General features: G+C 39.0%; 2 protein-coding genes across 4 annotated transcripts; both read left to right on the top strand.

The window, feature by feature from the left end:
* Positions 1-228: 228 nt before the first annotated feature.
* LOC126601920 (ultraviolet-B receptor UVR8) lies at positions 229-10,452 on the top strand. 3 transcript variants are annotated; one of them, XM_050268696.1, is made up of 12 exons: positions 231-577; positions 857-1,043; positions 1,429-1,575; positions 1,826-1,907; positions 4,710-4,865; positions 6,783-6,956; positions 8,369-8,440; positions 8,549-8,680; positions 8,792-8,910; positions 9,311-9,396; positions 9,550-9,602; positions 10,074-10,452. In XM_050268696.1, exons 1-12 carry the CDS (start codon positions 454-456, stop codon positions 10,158-10,160), a joined length of 1,419 nt encoding a protein of 472 aa, XP_050124653.1. In that variant the 5' UTR covers positions 231-453; the 3' UTR covers positions 10,161-10,452. The 3 variants fall into 3 exon arrangements, with proteins under 3 accessions (XP_050124655.1, XP_050124653.1, XP_050124654.1); XM_050268697.1 differs by having other exon boundaries at positions 233-577; positions 8,609-8,680; XM_050268698.1 differs by lacking the exon at positions 4,710-4,865 and having other exon boundaries at positions 229-577.
* A 9,181-nt stretch (positions 10,453-19,633) lies between these two features.
* Positions 19,634-27,406, top strand: LOC126601911 (auxilin-related protein 2-like). Its single transcript, XM_050268684.1, has 8 exons — positions 19,634-20,517; positions 22,321-24,001; positions 24,078-24,198; positions 24,302-24,402; positions 24,930-24,995; positions 25,882-25,971; positions 26,462-26,638; positions 26,832-27,406. Exons 1-8 carry the CDS (start codon positions 19,871-19,873, stop codon positions 26,868-26,870), a joined length of 2,922 nt encoding a protein of 973 aa, XP_050124641.1. The 5' UTR covers positions 19,634-19,870; the 3' UTR covers positions 26,871-27,406.
* The last annotated feature ends 577 nt before the right edge of the window (positions 27,407-27,983 follow it).

The following is a 27,983-nucleotide window of genomic DNA, read 5'->3' as shown; positions in this document are numbered from 1 at the left end:
ATATAAAATATTAACGTAATTTAACCGTTACAACACAAACAGAAGAGCACGGTATGGGATGGGAAGTGGGAGGGCAGAATCTGCCTCCGGAAGGAAGATGGTAAAAGAGTAGACGGAGACAGACGTGTGGTTGAGAAGGCAAATAGATGGGCCCCGCCTCACTGAATGCCTTTGTTTCCGTTCTGCATTAATATATACGCTGTCCTCTCCTCCTTCCTTGCTTCCTTGCTTTCTTGAGGTTTTTACTTTCCACTTTTTTCTGGACAAGCAAGTCATCATTCCTAACTACTCCACCGACCTCATTACAGTTACCTGTTAAACCCCCACGGGCCCCAACTCTCTCTCTCTCTCTCTCTCTCTCTCCCTCCCTCCTCCTTACATTACATAATTACCGAAAGATCAATCACTTTGTGGGAATTTGGAAGTCCTTCGTCCTCCCGAGAGATTGTGAAAATGGCAGAGGAGGGAGCGGGAGCGGGGGCGGGAGGGAGTGAAGTAGTACTCTCTGCTCCGCCAACTCCAATTCGCCGCGTTCTTCTGATCTCCGCCGGTGCCAGTCACTCTGTTGCTCTTCTCTGTAAGATTTTATTACAAGTTTTATCCTTTTCCTTGTTCTTTCTTTGTTTCATAAATCCTAAATCTAATCCCCACTACCAAACACCAACCTTTCTGGTTGATTTGATTGCTTAATTTATATACGTATTCAGTTGCTGCTTCACGTCCTAGCTAATTGTTGTTACTTCTTAACTTGTTTGGTGTCATCTTCCTGCAAATCATAAGTATATATACATAAAAATATATAGGCGGAGAGGGAGTCGATTCGGGACTATAATAAACGTTTGTTGGTAATGCGCAGCTGAAAATGTGTTTTGCTCCTGGGGACGAGGAGAGGATGGGCAGTTAGGCCATGGTGATGCCGAGGACCGACTTTTACCTACGCATTTAAGCGCATTGGACGGCCATGAAATAGTGTCTATTACTTGTGGAGCTGATCATACAATTGCTTACTCCAACTCTCGTTCGGAAGTTTATAGTTGGGGATGGTTTGTTCTCTATCTTCCAAGTTTGTGTTTTTGTTCCCAGTTTGTTCTTTTTTGTGTTTGCCCGCTTTTTAAAACTTGGTATATATCACACGCTATCTTCTGAGGATTACAATCATAAGCATAACAGCAACATTTATAGGCACCGGTGCTCATACTCCCATTCCTGTTTGAACTTTTATTTCACACTTTTATTCGATTGATGTCGTAATTATTGATGTAAATATAAGAATATATCATGTTAAGGTTTGAATAAATCTCATAGACAAAGTGAGGTATGGTAATAAGGGCATCATTCACTTAAGTGAGTTGTTATTGCTCGGTTTTTTTTTTTTTTTTCCTTGCATTCTTGCAGCTTCATAAGAATTAAGTCTTTTACTATTTCCAGGGGTGACTTTGGGAGATTGGGTCATGGTAATTCTAGTGACTTGTTTACACCTCAGCCAATAAAAGCATTACATGGTATTAAGATAAGGCAAATTGCTTGCGGGGATAGTCATTGTTTGGCAGTGACGATGGAAGGTGAGGTGCAAAGGTTAGTTGTGCTTTGTAAAACTCTTTCTCGCTCTCCACACTCTCCACGCTCTCTCAATTCTATTTTTAAAATGGTATGGTAACTTAATTTCCAAGTTACGATGTCGATTACAATAGTTTTCTATCATGGTATATCTCCTTTACAATATTCTTCTTTGTCCCGATGCCCTTGTCTTTCCCACACCTGTGATTCATGCAGGGGTTATACAAATGGACCTAATGATTTGTTTTTGGTGCACATTTTATTCCAGTTGGGGGCGAAATCAAAATGGTCAGCTTGGTCTTGGTACCACTGAAGACTCTCTTGTACCACAGAAAATTCAAGCGTTTCAGGTATTTTAGTTACATTGTTTCTTGTTTCCTGTTTGGTCTTAATCTCTTACGCGTATAATTAAGTAAATTTAGGAGACACAGAACTTGGGCCTTTGAAAGTGTTAGTGGGTTTCAACTTTGAAGAAAGAATTGGGGTTCCCTTATTAGGGGTAACCCTTATTCTTAAGTTTTTTGGGAACCAGAGGTGGAAAAAGTGAGAAAAGATTAGATGGGTGGAAGGAAACTTTGATCCTACGGATTTGCAGTAGTATTTCTATCCATTTCTTGTCCATCTTAGAACGTCAAGTAGGGAATACGATCTAGGAGAAAGGGCGGCAGTGATTCCGTACTCCTACTTTGTACTCTATTTCATGTCCTTGCTTTGATCGAATTATCAAAGCATAAAAGTAAGGAGGAGGATCGCTAGTTTACAAATTAGGAGAGTCAAAAATCGCCACTGCAGATAAATTGATGAGAGAGTTCTTATAAGAACTTATAAGAAGGGAGGAGAGACCATCTAATTAATTGTGACGTTGGGCAGAAAACAAAGTAAAATGGTACATAGCTTTACCGAGCCAAGCGTGCGTGGAGGTTCCACTTTGACAGTAGGGCTTGTGATGCTTGATGGGTGAGATTCAAAAGTGGAAGATACCTTTTTCTCGCTTGTCTAAATGTCAGTAATGACACCAAAATTTGATTCTAGGAAAACATTTTGTTTGGTTAATAAGCTTCCAATTTTTGTTTTCCCCTTTTTACTTTTTGTAACCTTACACAAAAGTTAAATAGTAAACTTTAGGAGTTATAGATCCAATGTCTCAGGTTCATCATATTTTGTTCAGTCCAATTCTTCAAAAAGGATGTTGCATTCATCCTGATAATGCGTACAATTCCACTTTCCATTCGGGCTAGAAATCTATGTGACCCTATTTTTAAGCTTCATAAGATGGCTTAGAAGATTGGTGTGCTTGTAAAATGCAGATTTTTTCATAGCTTTGTAGCTTAGGGAGACTCAATAATTATTAGTTTCTGTAAAAACCACCCTAACATTATTTATCAAACAAAAGTAAAGCTGAGAGAATCAACAATATTTTTCTCCACTGAGTAGTTTATGCCAACTTACTCCAACTGCTCGAAGGATCATTTTTGCCAAGGCTTGAGTTTTCTAGACGTTGATGTGTGATACACAGAAACCATGACATTCATATCAACGGTGCTGAAAATATTCTGTGCTTCCGGCTGACTGTGACTCCTGATATAGATATTCAGCTTCACGATCCCACACTTTTGATTTGTGGATTGCCTTCTCAGGGGTCGAAACCGTGTTCTCATGTCTCTGCATTATTTTTCTGGGTATTTTACTACAATGTCTAGTGGTTTGACTTGACCGTCTATCAAGCTATCCAATTGCCCTGCATTGAATGGTTGAAATTTCTGTTCATTCTGGTGAAACTGGAAAGTTCTACCCATGCTATTCTGTTCAGTGATTATGCTTCAGCTTGGTCAGTTGACTTGATCTTTCTTTGTTTAACAATGTGTAACAATATACTTGGGTTAAATTTGTGGCATTTTCTCTGTCTCTGACATGTAAGAACTAATTGGTTTATTTTTACCCTAACATTACCCTCTTTTGTCTCTCTTCTGAAATGTCAACTGTTGGCGGAGAGAATCAACTGACTTTTCAAAAAATGCAGTGCCTTTGGTTTTTGTGGGATGCTTTTAATCTTTAAGTTATACAACAACAACCAAGCCTTATCCCACTAAATGGGCTCGGCTGGTTATGATTGGTTTTGTTTTGTTTTTTTCTTTTTCTGTTGTTGTTGTTGTTTTTTTTTTTTTTTTTTTTTCTGGTTTGTTTTCTTTCAGAGTTGGTGATACACAATGGCGGTACTGGTCTTAGTTTGGCTCCATTCATCTTTCAAGATATTAATAACTGGATCCATCCAGCATGTTGCTTCATTAGTTTCTTTGATGACTCCCTCTATAACACTAATATTGGAATTATGCTGATCAAGATTTATCAAGCCTTTAGGCTGAAGATGCCAATCCATCTGATGCTGGATGTTCTTTCCAACTTTTGATTGGCATACCATTTCTCATCCCACGTCACGTAACTATTATTTGTTAACTTTCAATTAGTAGGCAATCACTTTAGACTTTCGATTTTTTCACGTTTAAATGTTATCAAATCTCAGTCTGATCATCACTGCCTCGCAGTCTGGCTTATTCTTAAAAGCCTAATGTCTAGTTGGGTTGCATATCGTAATTTTGTTACTTTCAGGTTTAGGATCAGTGTTCTTGCACATATTACTCTTAGATTGGTCGACTTGTCAGCATTAAGCTCCCATTACCTGCTCTACTTTTTTATAGCACACTCTGGAACCGTGGGTTAGGTTACGTACTATTTGGATCGGGGTCCTTTTTGCGTTGAAATTGGTATTTTTTATGGTTGTGGATGACATGGGTGTTGGGGCTGTTAAGAAGGCAAATACTCTTCGGAGTGTGAGGTTTGACTAATTTTTGGATATATTAAGGGCAGCAAACAATAAAAATATTTAAGACAAGGTGGAGAAGTAAATTTTGTAGGGGAAAGAGTAAGATTGTCGCATTCTTATGTTATTCACTTTTAAATAAACTTAGAGCTGTTCCTTTCTTTCTTGTAACGTTCTTTAGTAGTTGGGAGCTTTGATTGGATATCTCTGTGGCCAATCTGTTGTAATTCAAGCTTTATGTCATTTCGGTTTATATTATCTTTCCTACAAACTACTGTTTTTGCCTACCTCCCTGAAATGGTTATGCAATGAGTTTTTTCTTATCTTGTTGCAGGGGTTATCTGTCAAAATGGTTGCTGCTGGTGCTGAACATACTGCAGCTGTCACAGAAGATGGGTCGCTCTATGGGTGGGGCTGGGGCCGATATGGAAACTTGGGCCTAGGTGATAGGAACGATCGCATGGTTCCGGAGAGGGTTTCTATGGTTAATGTAAGTCTTAAGATCTGGTGCTTTTTATTTATTCTGCTTTTGGCCATCATTTATGATATTAAGTAAATGTGATCTGAAACTAAGTAGGGCTTATGCTGTCTAAAATTAACTATTGAAACTGATGGGTGGCCATCACTTTGTGTTAAAAGTGTTATTCACTTTGTGTTAAAGTGTTATTCCTTAATTTTAGGGTTTATGTCTTCTAGGAGATTTCTTGTGAGTTGTATCTAGGGCTAGCCTTTTTCTCTCTAGCTACTACTTTGTAGCTGTTTGCATTTGTTTATTGGGTAGGTTTTTCCTTCCTTGCTTTGTCTCCTTTTTATGAGACCTCTCCCTTGTAATTCTTTTTCATGAATACATACACTTTGTTGAACTTAAATCTCAACATTAAGCAAAAATGAAGGGAAGAAAAACATGGAATTTGGAGATTTTGGGGGTTGGGCAAGTTGGTGAATGGTCAAATTTTGCCACAAAAGTGAGCCACGTGCCCATTTACTAAGTTGAAATTACAAAAGAGAATTGGATCTTTCGAAGTGGCGTTGTCTTGAAAGTAGTCGGGGAGCTTCGTAAAGGATTAGTGATTAGGCTTTGGAAGGGAGATATTGTGTTGCTTCAGCATCCGTGCCAGGGCTCCATCTAATGGATGTGCTTTGTTGTCTAGGATTGTCAAAGCAGGCTCTGCTTTGATAGGCAACAGAAACACGAGTTGACCCTTTAGCTGGAAAGCTATATGATTAGGGATGGTGTCAATGGGGAGTATTGTTCCAGACAGATTTCAACTGGAAATCTTGTTTTGGAAGGCGAAGGCGAAGCCAAGGCATTCACGGTACCTAAAATTATTATACTACTTAATAATATAGTTGTATATAAAATAATATAATAAACTAATAGAAACTAAGTTAGAAATATAAAATTAGCATGAATTTTTAATTTTTCATAAACCCCAATGTTGGTGAGAAACCCTAACCTTAAATTTAAACTTACAAATTTGTTGTGAACTTTTGCGAAATTGACGGGTGAGATTGGAGATTGGCAGTGTTGTTGGCTTGAGACTTGGAATTTTGAAGTAAAGAAAGGTGGGAGAAGACAGAAGAATTTGAGTTTTAAAAAAATCACGCCCCCCAGTTACTGTGCACGATCGTATACTGAGGTGCTCCCCGCCGGTTGTTGGAACGACGCAAGATGAAGGGCCAAAAAGTACAGTATAAATAGGGGGTTACAAATTCTCCATCTCATTGGGGGCGGAAAACGAATAGACATCTCGATGTGATACAGTCTTTTCTATTTTAGTTGGTAAAGAACGACGAAGTCCATCCGAACCGTGACGGCTTTGTTTTGGGTGTGGGCTGTTAAAAGAAAAAAAGAATTCAAGCACCTAGGTGGCACCTCGACAAAGCCTCTGGCGCCCCTCCTAAATGCCTAGGCTAGTCTATAGCCCACTCTCACTAGGCAAAGTTGTTTTCTTAGACAATTTAGAACTACTTAAATTGTATAGTAATCTCACAGCTGTTTAGGTCACATACACTTTGTCTTTCCCATTCACATCCATCATCCTTATTCTCTCCCCTCATTTTTCTTCTCTATCGTTTAAGTAAAAATCAAAACGAAAATATTACCAACTATTACCCTAATAATTCATTTTTAAGTGTTATGGGATGTGCTGATATTTATCTGCACCCTCCCGGTTGTAGTTGGACGCTTTTTTTTGTCAGTATTTCTTTAACTAAACTAATGACGCGACACTTAAAAACTCCTCTCATCAAACCATAGGTGTTTTTTTAATGCTAGATTCTTATATTATAAGGTTGATATTTGCAAATGTCCTATTTTCATTCGAATCTACTTGGTTCAAATCCCTCTATTGCCTTTGCTTTCTCAATTGCGTAACAGATCAATTTGTGACTTCTAAAAATGCAGAGTGAGAAGATGGTTATGGTTGCGTGTGGGTGGAGGCACACGATATCTGTTTCCTCATCGGGTCGATTGTACACATATGGTTGGAGCAAATATGGTCAACTGGGACATGGGGATTTTGAGGATCACCTTGTTCCTCACGAGCTAGAAGCCTTGAGTGACAAATTTATTTGTGAGGTGATCTCTTAGCTTTTAGACTCTAATATAATGCTTTATTGATTCGTATAAAGATACAAGCAGCATTGGTACTAGTTTTGAGTTAAGTTTCCTGCCTTGTGTTTTGTTAATTTGATATTATTGTTTTCTCATTCCTTTTTGGCATCTGTGGTTGTCACGTATGGTATCAGAGCTCTTATGACATGTGAAATCTATCTTCTCTACACCCGTATTATTTGTTAAATTGCAAACCACATGGGATTGATCTGTCTTTGTTGGTCCATTCCCTCACTGCTTAAGCTTTTTAGGGTCCAATGATTGTCTGATAGTCAATTAAATTCTATGTTATTTGATCATACTGCATGGAGCTTACTGAACAAATTTAGAATGGAGAGTAATGAAATGGTTTGGGCAGCAATAGTTGAATGGGTGAAAGTTAAATCTGCAAGATGCTGCTGACAATTCTTCAATATTCTAGTTTCTCCAGAAACAGGTATCTAGTCCATTTACCACAAGGACATACTTTCGTTTTTGGTTTTTTAAGGTCCGTGTGTCTATGAGCTACTGACGGGAAGTATAAACCATTTGGTCCATTTCCCACAAGAAGATACTTCGCAGCTGGTTAAGCTGGCATCTTCATTAAACATATGCCTTCATGAGACTTCTTTCTCATTTATATCCCAATCTAGCAGTATACCCTGTGTTGTTTTCAGACCAAGAGATCAGACATACCATCAACATTATGAACCTTTTATAAATAAAAAAGTTGAAACATTTCCGAGCTCCTTGTAGGGAATAGGCTATTGGGCGCATTGTCAAACATTATTCTCGTATTGATCTTCATCTTTTTGGCAGGGTTGAGCTTGAGCCTGACGCGAATCTACAACCCTTCTTGTTTTAGATTTATCACTAACTGATAAACCGGATGACATGTATAGATGATTGAGCATTTTCTATTCAACAATGTCAATACTTACCTTGGAGGTACGTTAATGATAAAACCAAATACGCTCCACATTCAAACAGTGCCCCCTTCTTTGGGGACCTGACCACTCCACAATAGTGCCCAACACATGCATCTCAAACCATATCTGTCCCTGGTGCATCTGCAGGGGGATGAGGGTCACAATGTGTAGACCTATTGTTCCTTGCTACCTAAAGAAAAAACAAAGGCTAAAGCGGTAGACTTTGTGTGTGTGTGTGTGTGTGTGTGTGTGTCTGTTTGCACATAATTCTGAATGTGGATTAATTTCATTGAACTTATTTCGGGAAATATATTTCATCTGCTAGATTATGCACTGACTCTTGCTGATTGACATATGAAGCATTGTTAGAGAAATTGGTGTTGGCTAGAAAGTCACTTGGATATGATAGATGAAACAGTTTGTTTGCAGTCCTCTGGATTAAAACTTTTCTGGCTTGTATCTTACCAGACAGCTGGTGGTTGGAGGCATACCATGGCACTCACATCTGACGGAATACTCTATGGCTGGGGTTGGAATAAGGTTTCTATTCCCTTATTTTCACTTATAAATAATTTTTCCTCGTTAATGAATGATTGTTCTTTTCCTTTCCCTTTAAGCTTTTACTTTTCTGTCACTTCATCTTATTAGCAAGTCAGTTCCTCATTTCCCTTGGGGTTCGTTACTTGCCTTTTTCTATTTCATGGACAGTTTGGACAAGTTGGAGTGGGTGACAACATCGATCACTGTTCTCCTGTGCAAGTTGAATTTCCAAATGAGCAGGTACATTCTCATTGCCGTAATATTCAGTTCGGTGGAGATTATCTTCTTTTGATTTGTCATCTGGGAGAATTTTTTTGGTAATGAATCAAGTGATCCATCTTGCATTGGCAGAAAGTAGTTAAAATATCTTGTGGATGGAGACACACACTTGCTGTTACTGAAAGACAAAATGTGTTCTCCTGGGGGAGAGGCACAAATGGACAGCTTGGGCATGGGGAATCTGTTGATCGGTAATTTTGATATATTTATTCAAATTCCTACACCATATATCTGTTTAATATATGTTAGAATTTGGGATAATTTTTGCTCCACATTGGAGGAGTTTAAGATGTTGGGAACATTAGTAAAGCAACAATACATGGCGCTTATAGGTTTCTGAATCATCACATATGGAAAATCATGAAATATAGACTCTTGACCAATTATGCACATGTAACTTCTTAATATTGTCGGTAATATAGGCCTGATTATACGCATTTTTAGCTTAAAAAATAGCTAGGTAGGGGAATTTATTTCTTGGAATTCTAACTGGTGCACTCTCAATAAGATTGCTCTTTTCAGCGTCCATAAACAAATTCGTTTATGTAATCTCATAACTGATGATGGATGTACAAACATTTTGAAATGAAGGAACGTTCCAAAGATTATAGAGTCTTTGAGTGTTGATGGATCTACCGGGCAACAAATAGAATCTTCAAAAGTTGATCCATCTACAGGTGCAGTAATCCCTCACATCCTCACTTGAAATTCCTATGTAATATGGCCCCTTGAAAGTTCTCCTATGTATCTATTATGTATTGTGGCGACTTGAGAACTCCATTATTGACAGCTTCAGATTTTGTGACTTTTTTTTTGCTTCTCTTGAACAGGGAAAACTTGGGTGTCACCATCGGTGAGATATGCAGTTGTTCCTGATGAAACTGTAAGTTTGTGTCTCATAGTGTTCAACATCCAAGTGGATTAGATAGACACATAGTTGTCGGCACACGGAGAATCAGATTACTTAGGCAATTAGGGGGAAAAACATGTTTTCATCAGATTGTCATAGAATCAGAATCCATAATCAACTGCGAAAGTTGGGCACTTGAAGACGATCATATTATAGAGGTTCACGTCGTGGGAGTTTCTTAACTCAGAAACATATAGAAAATCACGAAGGTTACATTTTGCTAACCAAATCCAGAGGCTAAGGGTACGATATGCAGCAGCCGAACCACTTTCCAACAAAACTGAAAATATCAAGTTCTTTTTTTTTTCATTATTTTTCAATTTTTGGAAATGGCCCCAAGAAGTTATACCGTTAGAACATTTGATAAAGGAGCTATAACATTTTATGCAATTGAGAAGATAGGTTAACAACACAAAGAAGTAACTGACATGATTGTTTCTGCAGGTTCGAGGGCAAGCATCTACTTCAGTCGGGGGTAATGGGAATGATGCAAGTGTTCCTGAATCCGACGTCAAACGCACACGGTTTTGACCGTCTTTGGGAAAGTACGCGAGTCTGTGAAATGAATGAAGACACAAGGACGACCTGCCCTACTGGCTTATAAATTCCGGAAATGCTGTAAGCGATCGAACCAGTCGACCGCATTAGTAACATGTACCCTCATCTCCCCTGGTTTTAAATTACTGCACCTTTGGAAAGACAATGCATGTATTCCTCCGGTCTTGCGTATTATGTAGACAGAATACCAAACAACCCTGCTGGGTTTAACAGTTTTTGTTTGAGGAGGGCATCGGCATCCTAATCTTATGGTGATTTGTTTCCACTCTCGTATTGCTTTCCACTGTCATATTGTTTGAGGAGGGCATCGGCATCCTAATCTTCGGCTGCTCTCACAAACGGGCGCGATTAGTGATGTCGGCTGGGGACGCCGAAATACAGGAGGTGTGTTTTGTTGAGAGCTGTCGGGACACGGTATGCCCGACTGCATCTACACATTTTTATTCATATTAGCAATTTATATATGCTATGCGTGTGGCTATTAAAATGGTTTTTTCTGTCGCTGAAGAGATTCTTCGTATCTTTAGTAATTGTTTTTAGGTACCTATTTCGCCAGAGTGGTTATTTTATTTGGAAGAAAAACGTACAAGAGAGAGGGAGTTGAGAGAAAAAATGAGGACAATTGATATAATTAAAGATGTGGTGTGATTATTTTGTTGATAGGTGTGATGATTTTTTTGCCCTCTTTTAATTGACAATATTTTATTATTTTATTTTATTTTTTTATCGAAACAAAGAGAATTCTATTAAATATTTAATAGTAAAGATGAAAAATATAATAAAATTTTTAATGCGATTTTTCGGTTTGCAACCTTCAGCCATGTTATGTTTATAGAAATTTTAATGAAATTGTTTTGGTATTATTCATTTTTACGAAGAATTATATTTTAATAATAAAAAATCAATAACGATACTATTTATTTTACTTTTTATTTTATCATTTTTATTAAAACTTAAAAATTTCAAAATTTTTTCATTAGTTTTTCCCTGGATGCATGGAAACCATCGTGTGTTTTGACTAGATGCATTGTTAAGGTGCTCATTACCTAAGGCATTTAAATTTTTTTATTTCACGATGTTTTCATCATACGCTTTAGTCAGCTTTTGGATGTGATTGGGACTGTGTAACACCCCACCCATTTCTATTTAAAAACTTGTTCTTTTTATTATTTTTTTATATTAAATAGTGAGTCGTGGGACCCACCTTATTATTTTTATACACCTATCTTGGTTCCAGTCTCTCTTTCCCTCTAATATCCGAAACCAACACTCTCTCTCTCTAACTCTCAGGAACTCACACTCTCTCTAAGCTCCGAGAGCTTCTCTCTAACTTTCACCTCACTTCCTTCACAAATCAAACCCCAAAAACCATATATTTGGAATCCTTGAGACCTAACGAACTCAATGGTACCCTTGCATGCGCCATCAGAGCACTGTGGACTTTTCTGCCATTGAAGCTGAGAGCTTCAAAACTCTAAAACTCGAACCCAGGTGAGAAGTGTGTTCCTTCTTCAAATTTCTGGGTTTAATCATGCTATTTTACACACTGTTGTGTTGGTTTTGTGGTCAAAATCGAGGGTTTTGACCTTATCTCTTTTCTATGCCAAGAACCCGATTCCGACAACGAACTCCGGCGAGTTTGTTGCTGTGGATTGCGCGGATCCCTTCGAACCTAAACCCAGGTAGTTATTTTACCTTGCTATTTGTTGGTGGTACTGTGAGTGTGTGGTGTGTGTGCGCGTGAACCGTGTGTGTGTGTGAGAATGCTGTGCATGCCGTGTATGCTTGCTGTGTCTGTGTGTTTTTATATGTATATATTATATATATATGATGCTGTGCGTGTGTGTGATTATATATATATGCATGATGCTGTGCGTGTGTGTGCTTATATATATATATGCATGCTGTGCATGCGTGTGTGTTTATATGTATGTATCTATATATATATATATATGCATGTTGCCTCTGTGTGTGTGTTTATATATGTATGCATGTTGTCTGTGTGTGTGTATTTATATATATATATATATATATATGTATATACGTGTGTGCATGCTGTCTGTGTGTGTGTTTGGCATGTTGGTGTCCGTGCAAGTGTGTGTGTGTGTGTGAGTAATTGTGATGGTGTATGGTGCACGATATATGTATATGCAAGTGTGTGTGAGCAGTGCATGCTTTGCATGTGTGTGTGTGTTGATAAGTATGGGTTGGGCTCAAGCCCAAACCACCTCTTGATCCTTACCTATCCAAATCCAAGGCCCATTTCCATTTTCTAGAATTATATTGTTGGGTAGTTTGATTAACTGTACGTTCTTGTACTTAGGGGCAATTATCGCAATGTTTCTGTCTTCGCTAGTGGCGCAGCTTTTGACGGAGTATCTGTGAGTGGACCACCTTCAAAAATTGCATGTTTTATTGATAGAATTGCATAATTTAATAGCATGCCTTGCAGAATTATTGATTTGAGGAATACTTTATAGGAAGCATGATGATTTAATTATGATTGATTATATATATTTTGAACTATTTTCATTATATTGTATTTTCTATAGAACCCTCATTCTGGTAGACTATCTGATCGATGACGATAGGATGCTAAGAATGTGTTTCAAATGACTTTCGAACACCTCTTCGTAGTATAGAGGATCGATGAATTTATGTTACGAAGTTGTATTTTAGAGATGAATTATGTTTTGTGCGTACCTAGTAAACACTATGCCGCCTGGGGCGAGGATCTGGTGTTGGCATTGAGGCCGGGAGAAATAATCCCTAGCGAAAGGCTGAGGGACACGGAGACAGGCATTGGGCCGGGAGGGAGATATCTCTGGCTACGGGCACAGAGACTGAGGTGCAGGCATTGGGCCGGGAGTATTATTATTCAGTGCACTCACTAGCAGCACAACTTATGTTATGCTTCCTGATACGATTTCTGATATGATTTTTGATATGATTTTATGAGATTGATTTGCAGATTGATATATGAATTGTTTTATGGCATGCTAGAGTTTTCTGAAAAGCTTATCACTTATTATTCTAGTAGTTTTCATTATTAAACTGTGGGGGTTAGTATGTTCATAACTGTTTTCGTACTATGTATGTATATAAACTTGGTCCACTCACCCTTGTTTTGCGCCCCCATTCAGGACTTAGGATGAAGGCACATAATCCCGGCATCAAGATACTTCCGCAGCGGCATCTTCAAGTCCTCTCGGGGTAGGACCCACTCATTTGTTCATTCAATCTTATCTTAATTCTTGTTAGTGACTAGGTTTAGTTGTATGCTCTGAACACGTTCCTAAATTGTTAATTCATTCTTTTTAAATTCATAACCCGTATTTATTTCTTATCCCTAGCTTTTGTATCAATTAATGGCTTTCGTCACCCTCGGGTGTCGGCCAGCACGTGCCTATCCTGGTATTCGGGGAATATCGGGGTCGGGGCGTGTCAGGTTGGTATCAGAGCGTGGTTTTGTTCAGAGCATACTTAGGATTATCCTTAACTCTCGTAGTGTGTCTGTCATGACATTATTTGGATGTCACGACTTCTGGATTTGCTGTCTTTCGGCGCAGTTGTGCAAATCTTTCTCTGTTTGAATTGTCACCTTCTGGTTGAAATACAAGAATTTTTGTCGGGATTGTGCCTCATCGGTGACGTTTTTGTTTTGTTAGACGACTTTTAACATCGTATCGATACTCAGCGACGTGTTTTAGAAATCTCGATTTGAGGAATTCTGGTTAAGACTAGCCATAGATCTGAAATGGCGATGCCGCTCTGCAACATGCATTCCTTAGGAATCGCGGGCAGAGTCGGCTCTACATCAAAAAATTTGGATTAGTGGTACGAGTTGGTTAAGACGAAATGGAAATCGAAATCGATGATGTCACTCTGTGATATGCGTTACCTAGGAATGGCGGGCAAGGTCACATCTATGTGGAAACTACTTAAAATATTCGAAATGCACGTTGGAGAAAACAAGTAAACGTTGGTTGTGACGAATCTGGAAAGTGTCAGTTGGAATTTGAATCAACGTTCTTGGACTCATTCCTATTGAGGGAATTCGTGTAGCTCTTCAGAATGGTACTCGGCGATTGTTCTATCGTTAACCCTTTTGCCCTTTTGCTTACTCCAACGACGAAGTTAAGCTCCTAATTTTTTTACTGTTAGCTTCACATCAAATTCTCTGAGTGTTGACTTCGTTTGTATTAATTGCTTTTCTCGGGAAACTCCTTGGTAGCAAACGTTATTCTCATCAATTTCCAAAATGAGTTGCAATTCTTGTTGTTGTTGTAGTTGGACTTGGATAATGAAGATTCAGTCTTGTTTGGATAAACATATTCCTTGAATTTCACCAAGTCTGGTACTCGGCGATAAAACCCTAGTTCCTCGTTCGCGTACTTTTCGGTGAAGGTGAACTTAGTCTCTTGCTTGCAGCCTAGCTGTTCAGCCTTGTAATTTTTAGTGTGATGGTTGAGACTTCACTATATTCATCGTTGTACGAAGATCGAGCTTTACTCTGAACTTCTCTGGACTCATTGAGCTTTGTTTGCTCAAGAGCATCACTTTAAGGTAGCCAATCGTGTCACTGCATGTTTACGCAAGCTGCTTCGTTTTTTTTTTCTTTCTTCTTTGTCATTCTGTTGATACAGAGGTTTGGTTCTGTGTCTAATTTCTAAACTTTAAAACAACTCTCACAAAGTATTGTGAATCTCGAAATGGCTTTGGCCTTGTCAAATCTTATTATCAGTTCTTAACTATTCTTGAGCTTAGACCTAATTCCTTTTTGGCTAAGAAACCAGTTGACCATACTGTGATGATTTACCAAATAATCATAAACAGTGACTCTTATTTCTACATCTTCACCTTCCCTTGCTTATTCGTCTCTAAATGCGAAATTGGATCATGCCGGAACATTACAAAAAAAAAAAAAAAAAAAAAAAAATCGTTCTCGGCATGGTTTCTCACTCAACCAGATATCTTGTACTTTAGATTTAGTGGACTCGTTCTGACACTCAAATTCTTTTGTGTTCTTTCAGCCTTCTCGACATGGCTTCTCGCTCAACCAGTGAGGAAATCATGATCAATCGATTCGGCAGATGCGTAAGCCTAGTTTCATAACGGTACTAGCAAGAACATTTGGAGCATAACCTGTACACAAGCTTACCAGTCTTATCGAGAAGATTTTCTTTTGGCTTGAGGTTTGAGTCGTCTTGTGGTAAGGGATTAGTGAAGATTGTAGTGTAGGTGATCGGTAGATTGCATCACTAATCACTATCTTCACGCAAGGATATTCAATCACCAATCACCTTTCTACAATTCATAGTCATCGTATGTACTCTAGTAGATCTTTTCAATGAAATGATGTGTTCGTTTCAACACATCTTATCACTGTTTCACTCCAGGACTCTTTTGTTTATGAGTACGTGGTTGTTGAAACACTTCTAGCAGATCTGTTTGGTGCACTCTGGGAAGGCACCACAGCACGGTCGAGGCAAGAATCTGATAATCTTTACACTTCTCTTGAATCCTAAGGTACAGTTTTCAAGTGGGTTCGTTGTTGGCAAAACACTGGAATAGTTGGTCACATTTGGAAGAACTGAGGAGGATATTATGCTTGGTGCTGGATAGAGTGTTACGACTACAATTTCTGTTTTGTTCGGTATGGTGTTTGGCACTTTTTACGACATGGTATGAGAGTTTTTCACAGGCAACATTGGCTGACAAAGGAATATTGTGAACTGATATTCGGGAGGATCGAATTTACGACGTGTGAAATTATTCATCCTTAGGAAATTACTACTTGCTTATCGAGACAACAAATGTGAGGTCGATATTGCAGGCTGCAGACTGTGATATCGATAGCTTATTTGTTGGGTTCATTAAGCAAGTGGGCAAGAAGACCCGTCTACGACAATTGTTGTGGATTTGTTAGTCTTGGGGCTCGACCCAAAGACACATATATTCTCAGAGTACGTGACATTTCGAATTTTTGGGCAAGACCCACTTTCATTTCCGATTTTGGATTTTCAGTATAAATATTTTAACTTCCGTTACTAGTTATTTATTTTCGAAGTTACAAATGTTTTGGGGAAAGTATTTCTGTTTCCAGTTTTAAGTTCAACACGAGTTTTCGATCTACATGTTAGTACTTATCCATTTTGACGTTATCGTATTTTGAGTACTTGCTTTTAACCTTAAGCTATTCTGTGTTTTCAACTTTATATCTTTATAAATTATGTTTCTACTTGTACACTGATGGAGAAAGAAAGTATGGGCAGGGAGGCACGAAAGATGGAATCATTGTAACCCGATCGCGACAGGATGACATTTTCCCTTTTGTGCAACTGCTCTGAATTGATTTCTTCGTTACGTACATATTTATATATTTTTCTTCTTCCGATTTTCGAGTATTTCAGTTTAGAAAAATGATTTTAAATTTCGAGGACGAAATTTTCTGTAAGGGGGGTAGATTGTAACACCCCACCCATTTCTATTTAAAAACTTGTTCTTTTTATTATTTTTTTATATTAAATAGTGAGTCGTGGGACCCACCTTATTATTTTTATACACCTATCTTGGTTCCAGTCTCTCTTTCCCTCTAATATCCGAAACCAACACTCTCTCTCTCTAACTCTCAGGAACTCACACTCTCTCTAAGCTCCGAGAGCTTCTCTCTAACTTTCACCTCACTTCCTTCACAAATCAAACCCCAAAAACCATATATTTGGAATCCTTGAGACCTAACGAACTCAATGGTACCCTTGCATGCGCCATCAGAGCACTGTGGACTTTTCTGCCATTGAAGCTGAGAGCTTCAAAACTCTAAAACTCGAACCCAGGTGAGAAGTGTGTTCCTTCTTCAAATTTCTGGGTTTAATCATGCTATTTTACACACTGTTGTGTTGGTTTTGTGGTCAAAATCGAGGGTTTTGACCTTATCTCTTTTCTATGCCAAGAACCCGATTCCGACAACGAACTCCGGCGAGTTTGTTGCTGTGGATTGCGCGGATCCCTTCGAACCTAAACCCAGGTAGTTATTTTACCTTGCTATTTGTTGGTGGTACTGTGAGTGTGTGGTGTGTGTGCGCGTGAACCGTGTGTGTGTGTGAGAATGCTGTGCATGCCGTGTATGCTTGCTGTGTCTGTGTGTTTTTATATGTATATATTATATATATATGATGCTGTGCGTGTGTGTGATTATATATATATGCATGATGCTGTGCGTGTGTGTGCTTATATATATATATATGCATGCTGTGCATGCGTGTGTGTTTATATGTATGTATCTATATATATATATATATGCATGTTGCCTCTGTGTGTGTGTTTATATATGTATGCATGTTGTCTGTGTGTGTGTATTTATATATATATATATATATATATATATGTATATACGTGTGTGCATGCTGTCTGTGTGTGTGTTTGGCATGTTGGTGTCCGTGCAAGTGTGTGTGTGTGTGTGAGTAATTGTGATGGTGTATGGTGCACGATATATGTATATGCAAGTGTGTGTGAGCAGTGCATGCTTTGCATGTGTGTGTGTGTTGATAAGTATGGGTTGGGCTCAAGCCCAAACCACCTCTTGATCCTTACCTATCCAAATCCAAGGCCCATTTCCATTTTCTAGAATTATATTGTTGGGTAGTTTGATTAACTGTACGTTCTTGTACTTAGGGGCAATTATCGCAATGTTTCTGTCTTCGCTAGTGGCGCAGCTTTTGACGGAGTATCTGTGAGTGGACCACCTTCAAAAATTGCATGTTTTATTGATAGAATTGCATAATTTAATAGCATGCCTTGCAGAATTATTGATTTGAGGAATACTTTATAGGAAGCATGATGATTTAATTATGATTGATTATATATATTTTGAACTATTTTCATTATATTGTATTTTCTATAGAACCCTCATTCTGGTAGACTATCTGATCGATGACGATAGGATGCTAAGAATGTGTTTCAAATGACTTTCGAACACCTCTTCGTAGTATAGAGGATCGATGAATTTATGTTACGAAGTTGTATTTTAGAGATGAATTATGTTTTGTGCGTACCTAGTAAACACTATGCCGCCTGGGGCGAGGATCTGGTGTTGGCATTGAGGCCGGGAGAAATAATCCCTAGCGAAAGGCTGAGGGACACGGAGACAGGCATTGGGCCGGGAGGGAGATATCTCTGGCTACGGGCACAGAGACTGAGGTGCAGGCATTGGGCCGGGAGTATTATTATTCAGTGCACTCACTAGCAGCACAACTTATGTTATGCTTCCTGATACGATTTCTGATATGATTTTTGATATGATTTTATGAGATTGATTTGCAGATTGATATATGAATTGTTTTATGGCATGCTAGAGTTTTCTGAAAAGCTTATCACTTATTATTCTAGTAGTTTTCATTATTAAACTGTGGGGGTTAGTATGTTCATAACTGTTTTCGTACTATGTATGTATATAAACTTGGTCCACTCACCCTTGTTTTGCGCCCCCATTCAGGACTTAGGATGAAGGCACATAATCCCGGCATCAAGATACTTCCGCAGCGGCATCTTCAAGTCCTCTCGGGGTAGGACCCACTCATTTGTTCATTCAATCTTATCTTAATTCTTGTTAGTGACTAGGTTTAGTTGTATGCTCTGAACACGTTCCTAAATTGTTAATTCATTCTTTTTAAATTCATAACCCGTATTTATTTCTTATCCCTAGCTTTTGTATCAATTAATGGCTTTCGTCACCCTCGGGTGTCGGCCAGCACGTGCCTATCCTGGTATTCGGGGAATATCGGGGTCGGGGCGTGTCAGACTGGGTGGCCGCATATCGATTTGGTTTGATTTGACGTCGAAATTATATTTGAACTAACTAGTTTTATGTGGCTGGATTTGGTCCAGTTTTGAACAATATTACCATTGAATTTGAAACAGAACCAAATCAAACAATTGTTAATTGGTTTGATTCAATTTAGTTCGGTCATTTTGGGTATATTCAACCCATAAATAAAAGGGTTAAAAACGTTACTATGTTATACGGCAAGATTTATTTTGATCATTGTGCTGTTAAAGTTTAAATATTTATTATTTAATCATTTCCGTTAATATGTAGTTAAAAAATGTTAAAATATCCATTAAATGAATAAATTAATAAAACACAATTTTAAGAAAAAACTTGAAATATTTACTCATGGTGAATCTCTCTTGTGAATAAATCCGGCTTAGGCTCCCAAGATCTTTGTCTAATCTCACTGACCAAAAATAGCCACCCAAGTCTTCCTTATCTCTCATCGTGTTAACACCATCTTCACCACCACGCAAGGCGGAGGAAGAAGGAAAGGAAGAAACAAAGAAAAATTCAAATAAACAAAGAGAAAGATTCAAAACTCAAAAAAAGAAAAAAGAAAAACAAATAAACATGTAAAAAAGAGGCAGATCAGATACTTGTTACCTTCCTCCCCCACCTCCTCTCTCTCTCTCTCTCTCTCTCTCTCTCTCTCTCAAAGTTTTTCTCCCTCAGATCCCCAACAGACCCTGTCCTCTTCTGCAACAAGATCACCTCTTTAACTTTTCATATAATTGCACATCTACCCTTTGAGGGAATTCAGGGATCCTTCCATTTGTTTTTGTACAGCCAAAAACCAATAACACAAGGAGGAGGAAGGAGAGAGGGGGGAGACCCAGAAATCCCAATCGCCATGAACGACTTCGAGGGTCTCTTGGCCTCCGATTTCGGCTTCAAGCCCTCCGGCAAATCGGCCCCAATGTCTGCTTCTTCTGCTAATTCTTCATCAAAGCCCTCAAATTTTGATCTCGGATCTACTGGGACCTCCCGATCAGCTCGCGCCACCAATTCCTTTAGTGGGTCAATCGCCGACGATCGCGATTCGATCTTCGGATCCTCTAAAGGTCAAGACTATGGCGATATCTTTGGCGGGTCGGCGCGGTATTCCGGTAAATTGGAGAGCCGCGGCGAGGATGCGGCTTTCAACTTCGATTCAATGTTTGGTGGGTCTGCTGATTCGGTTCCAAAGTCATCGTCCACGAATTCGGGGCCCGTTTACGATAAACCCGTTTACGACGACGACATTTTCGTTGGCGTTCCGGGGCTGAAGAGCACGGCTGCAAAAGTTAAGTACGAGGACATTTTCTCGTCGGTGACGTCGCCGCCGTCCAAAGGGAGTAGTAGAGCCAGTGGGTTTGATGACATTCTTGGCGGGTTTGGCAAGGCCGAGCCCCAATTGAAAAGCTCAGGCTCCAGAGGATCGGATAAAGTGGAGAAGGGCGTGCCCGGCTTCGATGATTTGCTACCTGGGTTTGGAGGCGGTAATGCTCCTAGTGAAAGGTATTGGTGTTTGCCATCATTAATGTATATGTATGTGTTGTGCTTGTATGTTTAGGGAACACGTTATTTTCTTGTTTGATCAGGCATAAGTAGTTCAAATTAGATCAATTGTGTGAGGCGAATTATGCATTGTCTAAAATTTTGGTAAATTGTCTATTGGATATGTACCCGAAAACTGGTTAAGCACAGAATATTGTATGATGAACAATTTGGATCGATTTGCATTACCCACATTAGGATCAACATGCACGCTGAGTTCGAAAGTTTGTACTCATATATTATGGACGCTGATTGATAAAATGCTAAATTTTCTGTATTAGGCTTGCACTGTATTTTGTGTTGAATCGACATTTATTCCCAAGTCCTGATGAATGATAGTGATAGATCAAGCTATTCTTCACTTTTAGTGGGTGACATTGGATCGGTTGAATGGAGATATGGACATTGGAAGATCATTTATGGTCTGATACTCATGCTGTACTTACATTTGACATAAGCTAAGGTTTCAGATTTTGGTTCCGCAATGTTGTGTTTTGATTGCCCTGAACTGTGTAGGGTGAAAATAAGGCACAAACTCAGCGGCATAAGGAGGAAAAGAAACTCTACAGATGAAAGTGCAATCCTATTTCTTTAAATTCATTGTCATATTGTACTATGAAGGGAAATGATGCATGATCCTCTTTGATTCACTAAAAAAATTAGGTATAGTTTTGTCAAACGAGAGATAAGGAGAAGGCTCAGTTGTTTGTGACCGGTTATTCTTTTTCCTGTCACAATTGTGACCAGTTATTTAAACAATAATCAACCTTATGAATTGATAAGATTAACAATCTGGAAAGACAAAATTGTCTTATATATGCAAATTGATTCATATAGTATTTGAGCTTATGCATATATTATTTCATAGGGAAGAGCACTGATTAACATTCAGTTACAACAACAACAAAGCCTTTTCCCACTAAGTGGGGTCGGCTATATGAATCCTAGAACGCCATTGCGCGCGGTTCTGTGTCATGTCCTCCGTTAGATCCAGGTACTCTAAGTCTTTTCTTAGAGTCTGTTCCAAAGTTTTCCTAGGTCTTCCTCTACCCCTTCGGCCCTGGACCTCTGTCCCGTAGTCGCATCTTCTAACCAGAGCGTCAGTAGGCCTTCTTTGCACATGTCCAAACCATCGTAACCGATTTTCTCTCATCTTTCCTTCAATTTCGGCTACTCCTACTTTACCTCGGATATCCTCATTCCTAATCTTATCCTTTCTCGTGTGCCCACACATCCAACGAAGCATCCTCATCTCCGCTACACCCATTTTATGTACATGTTGATGCTTCACCGCCCAACATTTCGTGCCATACAGCATCGCCAGCCTTATTGCCGTCCTATAAAATTTTCCCTTGAGCTTTAGTGGCATACGGCGGTCACACAACACGCCGGATGCACTCTTCCACTTCATCCATCCAGCTTGTATTCTATGGTTAACATTCAGTTAATTAAAAAAAATTAAAATTAAAAGTTTCAGGCAAGCTTGACCTTATATTAGCATGAAGGCGTCATGCACTTTTTAACCGACTAATTTTGGGTAATTTCATGATCTTTCACTGTTGATTTTTTTCTTGGGTAGACGAGATGTATGCAGTTAAATTGATGTTGATTCATTTTTTACTTGCAGTGTTGTGATTTATATTTAAATTTATCAACCACTTTTAGCTGTGTTGCTTCCTGTGTTAATGCAATGGCATGTTCATGTTCATTTCAAGTAAAAATCTTGTTACATTTATGCATCTGTACTGTCTTTTTGTGAATCAGGTCAACCTCAGAGGCCAGTTGGCCCCATGAAACGACTGCCAATGATGTGTCTAAAACAAACTCCAATGTGATGGAAGATCCTTTTGTAGTATCAGGGCAGTATAGTGACCCCTTGGAAGAAATAAGTAGACTTTCGAAATCAGGAAGCTCGAAGGTTGATAGTCGATCTGTTGATACTGGGCGAGCATTTGATGATATTGATCCCTTTGATGGCCTTGGAAAGTCAGTCCCAACATCTTCATCGGGAAGAAATTACAGGGGAAATGATAATGTCAATTTAAGGGCAGATACAAGCACAAATAATGGCAGAGCTTCAACTGGTAAAGAATCAACTGTGAAGCCTTCTGTGAGAAGTCCAGATAACCAGTCTCAAAAGAAGGCCCCTATTGGAAATCATTGGGATTCTCATCAGACCTTGTTTGATATGCCTACAGTTTCAAGCGATTCTCACAGATCATCTGGTCAAAATATGTCTCCACCTTCCTATGTAAATGCTAGTCCTAAGGAAACAAATGTACAAGTGGATAGGTCTCCAAGATCTGAAGAAAACATGGATTCATTGGATAATGTATGGCTCACTGTATCAGAGATCCCTCTAATGACTCAGCCCACTAGTGCTCCACCACCGTCAAGACCTCCTCCTCCAAGACCAGTGCAAGTTTCAAAGGCAAGAATGGGTTCCCCTGCTTCCACAAATGCAAGAAAGAAGGCTACTGAATCTTCTACACAGTTCTTTCAAGCTCCGAAGTCAGCCCCTGCTGCAGCGAGAGGCTTGGGTGACTCTCCAATTGATGAACTTGAGGATTTTGCCAGGGGTAAGAACCAAACTAACTTTTCTGAACACGCTAATGGCCTTGCTGGTGAAGAATTGGAGATGAATTCAGTTGCTGCTGCCATGAAAGAGACTATGGATAGAGCTGAGGCTAAATTCAGACATGCGAAGGAAGTGAGAGAGAGGGGAAGTACAAAGGCTGCTAGAAGTAAAGAAGCACAGATGGAAAGGGATGAGAAGGTTATGCAAGAAAAACAGGAGAGGTTTGACAGCGAACGTCTGCAGAGGGAAGGTGAAGAGGAAGATATGGAACAGAGTAGAGTGGAGAAAGAGAAGGAAATTGAGAGGGCGTGGGAAGAGAAAGAGAGAGAACAAAGGAGGCTTGAAAAGGAAAGGGAGAGAACCAGAGAAATGGAGAGGGAAAGGGATATGGCCAGACAAGCTGTGGAAAGGGCTACTAGGGAAGCACGAGAGAGAGCAGCTAATGAAGCTCGCATGAAAGCTGAAAGGGCTAAAGCAGAGAGATCTGCTGTAGACAAGGTAACTGCTGAAGCTAGAGAACGGGCTGAAAGGGCTGCTGTTCAGAGAGCTCAAAGTGAAGCTCGAGAAAGAGCTGCAGCAGAGGCAAAGGAAAGAGCAGAAAAGGCTGCTGCAGAAGCCAGAGAAAGAGCAAATGCAGAAGCAAAGGAGAGGGAAGCAAAAGAAAGAGCTGCTGCAGCTAGGGCTAGAGCTGAACGTGCTGCGGTAGAAAGGGCTGCTGCAGAGGCTCGAGAAAGGGCTGCTGCAGAGGCTCGCGAAAGAGCTGCTGCTGCAGCAAGGGCGAACCAGCAAAGGAGTGATAATGATCTTGAGCACTTTTTCAGCATGGGGCGAGCTAGCAGTGTACCACGACCTAGGGCTAACTCATCGGTAAGGACAATATTGCAAAATTCTTTTTCATTTGCGTTTGAAAATCATGTTTTGACTAGTGGCTGTATATTTTCAGGATCCATTTCAGAATAGGCAAGAGCCTGAAGTGCCAAAGGCATCGACCACTACTTCCTCGAACATAAGGAAAGCAAATTCAACCACAAATATTGTTGATGATCTTTCAGCAATTTTTGGAGGTAATTGGGAACTCGTATTCAGTTCAGTTATTTGATTGTAAATACTCTTGTGTTTCTTTGTAAAATGTTGCTTCTGCTTAACTTTCCTAATTTTTGTGAAAAGGTGTTCCATCTTCTGGAGGAGAGTTCCAGGAAGTTGAAGGAGAGACTGAAGAAAGGCGAAGAGCCAGGTTGGAACGACACCAAAGGACCCAGGAGCGTACGGTATGTGGTTTCTTCATTAGATTTACATATTTTTTGTTCCCTTGAATAAATTTGGAAAAGATACATGTTCCTCCAGGCCCCTTATGTTGAGGGATTTTCCAAATAACCCAGTTTGAAGGACACCTTGTGGGACCCTGTCCGAATTTTATTTCAGTGATTCAAACCATCGATTTCTTAGTTCATTATTTGAAGATCATCCTTGCAAAAACTTAGACACAGTGGAAACAAATAAGACATCCGATTGTAGACTTGTAGTGAAGAATAGAGGAACACGGTATTTTCAAGAAAATACTAAAATAACAACCATTTAACTGAGTGGTAAATAGTTTTGGATTTGGAGTGATTTTGCAAGGATGATCTTTGGGAAAAGACCTAAAAGCTTGACGGTTTGGATTGTTGAAAAACATTGTGAATCTCACTGTATGTTCCTCAGATCTGAACTAATTTATATAATGCACACACGTCTCTGCTATGTTTAACTTTGTTATCATTTCTGAGAAGTTTGGATTGTTGTCTTTGATTTTCAGTTGAAAGCACTTGCTGAAAAGAATGAGAGGGACCTTCAAGCCCAAAGAGACCAAGTGGAGAGAACTGTAATTCTATCTTCCATTCTTCCAATGTGTTCTATGTGTTGAATCTTTCTGTTTAATTGGATGTATACACTAGGGTTTGCATGTAATATGGGTTTGGGCATGTTGTTATTGACCTAGAGTTGATTCAATCTAAGGTTGTGCTAGGTTGTCTTTCCTGTCTTTTGCTTTCTAATACTGAGTGGAATGACCAAAAACAATGAACAAAAAGAAAAAAAACGTAAAAATTCCTTTATAGTTTGGAATCAAATTGAGTTATTCTCTTTAGTCTAGAATTCTGCAGTATTACTAAGATAATCTTCTTTGTCAATTTAGAAGCAATAATAAGACTAATATATTGTTAAAACTTCCAAACAAATCTTAAACAACTTTAATAAATAGGGATGATTGTGGTAAGAAGCATAAAGGGGAAAAGACTATTAACAAATCTTAAGCCAACTCAGTTCTTCTCCTACATGCACATGCTCACGAACTATTAGTGTCTTATATAAAGAACTATATTGACGTGCGATTTGTGTACATATAATTATGTGTGTGAGTTTACCAACCAAAGATGTAAATATTTTGGCATTGTTTTCGTAAGATGTAAAGTTGTTCTCATTTTGTAGATATAGAACTCAATTTCTTGCCTTCTAATTTTGTGTGCCACAAAGTTACATCTGTGATTAATATTGCCTAGGAAGCTAGTGTTATCACTTATAAGTGTGATTTTATAATTCTTGAATTGGCATAGTACTTTTGCTTGTCATCAATTTTTGTATGTATGTGTATGTTTACTTTTATTTGCACGCTGTTTATTTCTCTTCATGCCTTAGCATCTGAGCTGTACTGAAGCTCATATGAAGTTATAGAGTTGTCGCTGATGGTTTATTCTTGTATATGTCTTCAGAGGATTGCTGAAACACTAGATGTTGAGATCAAGCGTTGGGCTGCAGGGAAAGAGGGGAACTTGCGTGCTTTGCTATCGACCATGCAATATGTATGTTGGAATAATATTTTGCCATCCTTAAGCTCCACATTATGACAATTCTTTTTTTTTTTCTTTTAAACGTGTCAAGGTTTGGAGTTGTGAAATATTCTTTACGGAACAATGGTTTCTATGGTGGGTTATGACTTATGATCGATGGCCAAATCGGTGAAGTCCTACTAGAGAGTGTTCAAGAGGTTTCGTGGCATGTGCTTGGAGGTTTGAGAGAACGCTCATTAGATTTTTGTTTGTTTGTTTGCATGTTGGTGTTCTTGTCTGCATATGGCAGTTAGAGAGGGAGGCTTAGCAGAATGCCAAATCAGTTTTAAGTTGTTTAAATTGTCAATTTTAGTCCCATGAGCATATATAAAACCTGTTTTTTTTTTTTTTTTAATTGTGCTAAATTACTTGATAGCATTGGATGTACTTTGAATATTGAAATATTTCCACAGTTTGTAACTTGTGCTGCTTATACTGACCTGAATTGTTGAATGACCATCAGGTGCTCTGGCCTGAGTGTGGTTGGCAGCCAATTTCTTTAACGGATATGATTACTGCTGCCTCAGTTAAGAAAGTATATAGGAAGGCAACTTTGTGCATTCATCCTGATAAGGTACAACAGAAGGGTGCGAATCTTCAACAGAAGTATATAGCCGAGAAAGTGTTCGATCTTCTTAAGGTATATAACATTTTTATAAATGAAGCTGTATTCTAGAAAATCTGTTTGTCGTTATCCCATAACAGTTGGTTTTATTTCCGATTCAGTTACTTGATTTAACATTAATATTATTATACAAGTCTATTTTGGTGTGGCACTAGTATTATTGTACAAGCTTCTGAAATTGCACTCCTGGAATTATGGCACTATGTAGGAAGCTTGGAACAAGTTCAATTCGGAGGAGCTTTTTTGAAACTGTCAAGTGATTCTTTTGCTTCGGGTTACGTAATTTGGCAACCAAATCCTTTGTCACATGGGAAGAAGAATATCCGCTTATTTTCCAGAAGAAAGACTTATCATCGCTGATGGTGGAATTTTGATTGAATTTGAAAATATATCGAGAGAGGCTTCCGTTGGCCGCCAAGATGCCTGGTCGGTATTCTCTTATATTCCCCTTTTCTTTATTCCCCTTGGTCTCTTGTAATTGTTTGTGTAGGGTATTCAGGGGTTATAGGGTTTTCAAAAGATCGGTTTCTGGGAAAGGCTGGTTGATGTACAATACCATATTGTGGTATTGCACTCATCTTTATTCAGGGGTTCACTTCATATTTTTAGGTGGGTGAGTGGTGGTGGGGGGGAGCAGATTTTGCACTTTATATTTTTGTATTTGTTTGTGATATGGCACATTCTGTTGACTATATATACCATTATTTGTATTGACATCAAAGCTATTCGTATGTGAATGTTTGATTGAGCTCTGAGTTTGATGAATTCAATCTGCTTTGTATATGCTTTTGTTTTTCGAAATAGCTTTCTTTCGGTATTAACAGGTAATTCGGAAAAGCTCGAGTAGCAAAACTTGCTTTCCCTTGGGAATTTATTTGAGAAAAACCTGTGGTTAATTTACTTTTATCGACGTTTTCATTCGAACCCTAGATAAAAAGGCGTTGATGTCCCTCAATATTTTCATCAAACCTAAATTTTCTAATTAGTTAATCAGGATGGCAGAAGAACATCGAAGCCCTTCTTCCGAGGCCGCCGACATCTCAGCCGTCTCAGATGCTTGTACTCAAACACCAAAAAAAGATTGTCCTCATGATCTCCTTGTTCAACCCTCTAAACTCGGTTTCATCATCGAACTCTAGCTTAGAGCCATCTCTACTCACTCAGGGAGACAGGAGATGGGAGACGAGAGATGAGAACCCAGAGACAGTGGTGGTGGCGGTGGTGATGGCAAAAAATCCAAACCTAGGGTTTTCACATGCAAATTTTGCAAAAAGAGAGTGGAATCCACGATTCACAAGCTTCTTTTCCTGGTCCTCCTCGTCCTCCGGTGGAATATGCTTGCAGGAACCAGCAGTGCAAA

This window comes from Malus sylvestris, chromosome 15 (genome assembly GCF_916048215.2).
Source record: "Malus sylvestris chromosome 15, drMalSylv7.2, whole genome shotgun sequence".
NCBI lineage: Eukaryota > Viridiplantae > Streptophyta > Magnoliopsida > Rosales > Rosaceae > Malus > Malus sylvestris.
Note: the sequence above shows the minus strand (reverse complement) of the source record. Positions and strands in the feature narration are given on the sequence as shown.

What these genes read in the sequence shown, in the direction of transcription:
- LOC126601920 (XM_050268696.1), top strand. Translation starts at nt 454, where the DNA reads ATGGCAGAGGAGGGAGCGGGAGCGGGGGCGGGAGGGAGTGAAGTAGTA. An exon ending in TCACTCTGTTGCTCTTCTCT is followed by an intron (nt 578 to 856) that starts GTAAGATTTTAT and finishes GGTAATGCGCAG; the next exon opens with CTGAAAATGTGTTTTGCTCC. An exon ending in GTGACAAATTTATTTGTGAG is followed by an intron (nt 6,957 to 8,368) that starts GTGATCTCTTAG and finishes GTATCTTACCAG; the next exon opens with ACAGCTGGTGGTTGGAGGCA.
- LOC126601911 (XM_050268684.1), top strand. Translation starts at nt 19,871, where the DNA reads ATGAACGACTTCGAGGGTCTCTTGGCCTCCGATTTCGGCTTCAAGCCC. An exon ending in TCTTTCAGCAATTTTTGGAG is followed by an intron (nt 24,199 to 24,301) that starts GTAATTGGGAAC and finishes TTTTGTGAAAAG; the next exon opens with GTGTTCCATCTTCTGGAGGA. An exon ending in AAAGGACCCAGGAGCGTACG is followed by an intron (nt 24,403 to 24,929) that starts GTATGTGGTTTC and finishes TTTGATTTTCAG; the next exon opens with TTGAAAGCACTTGCTGAAAA.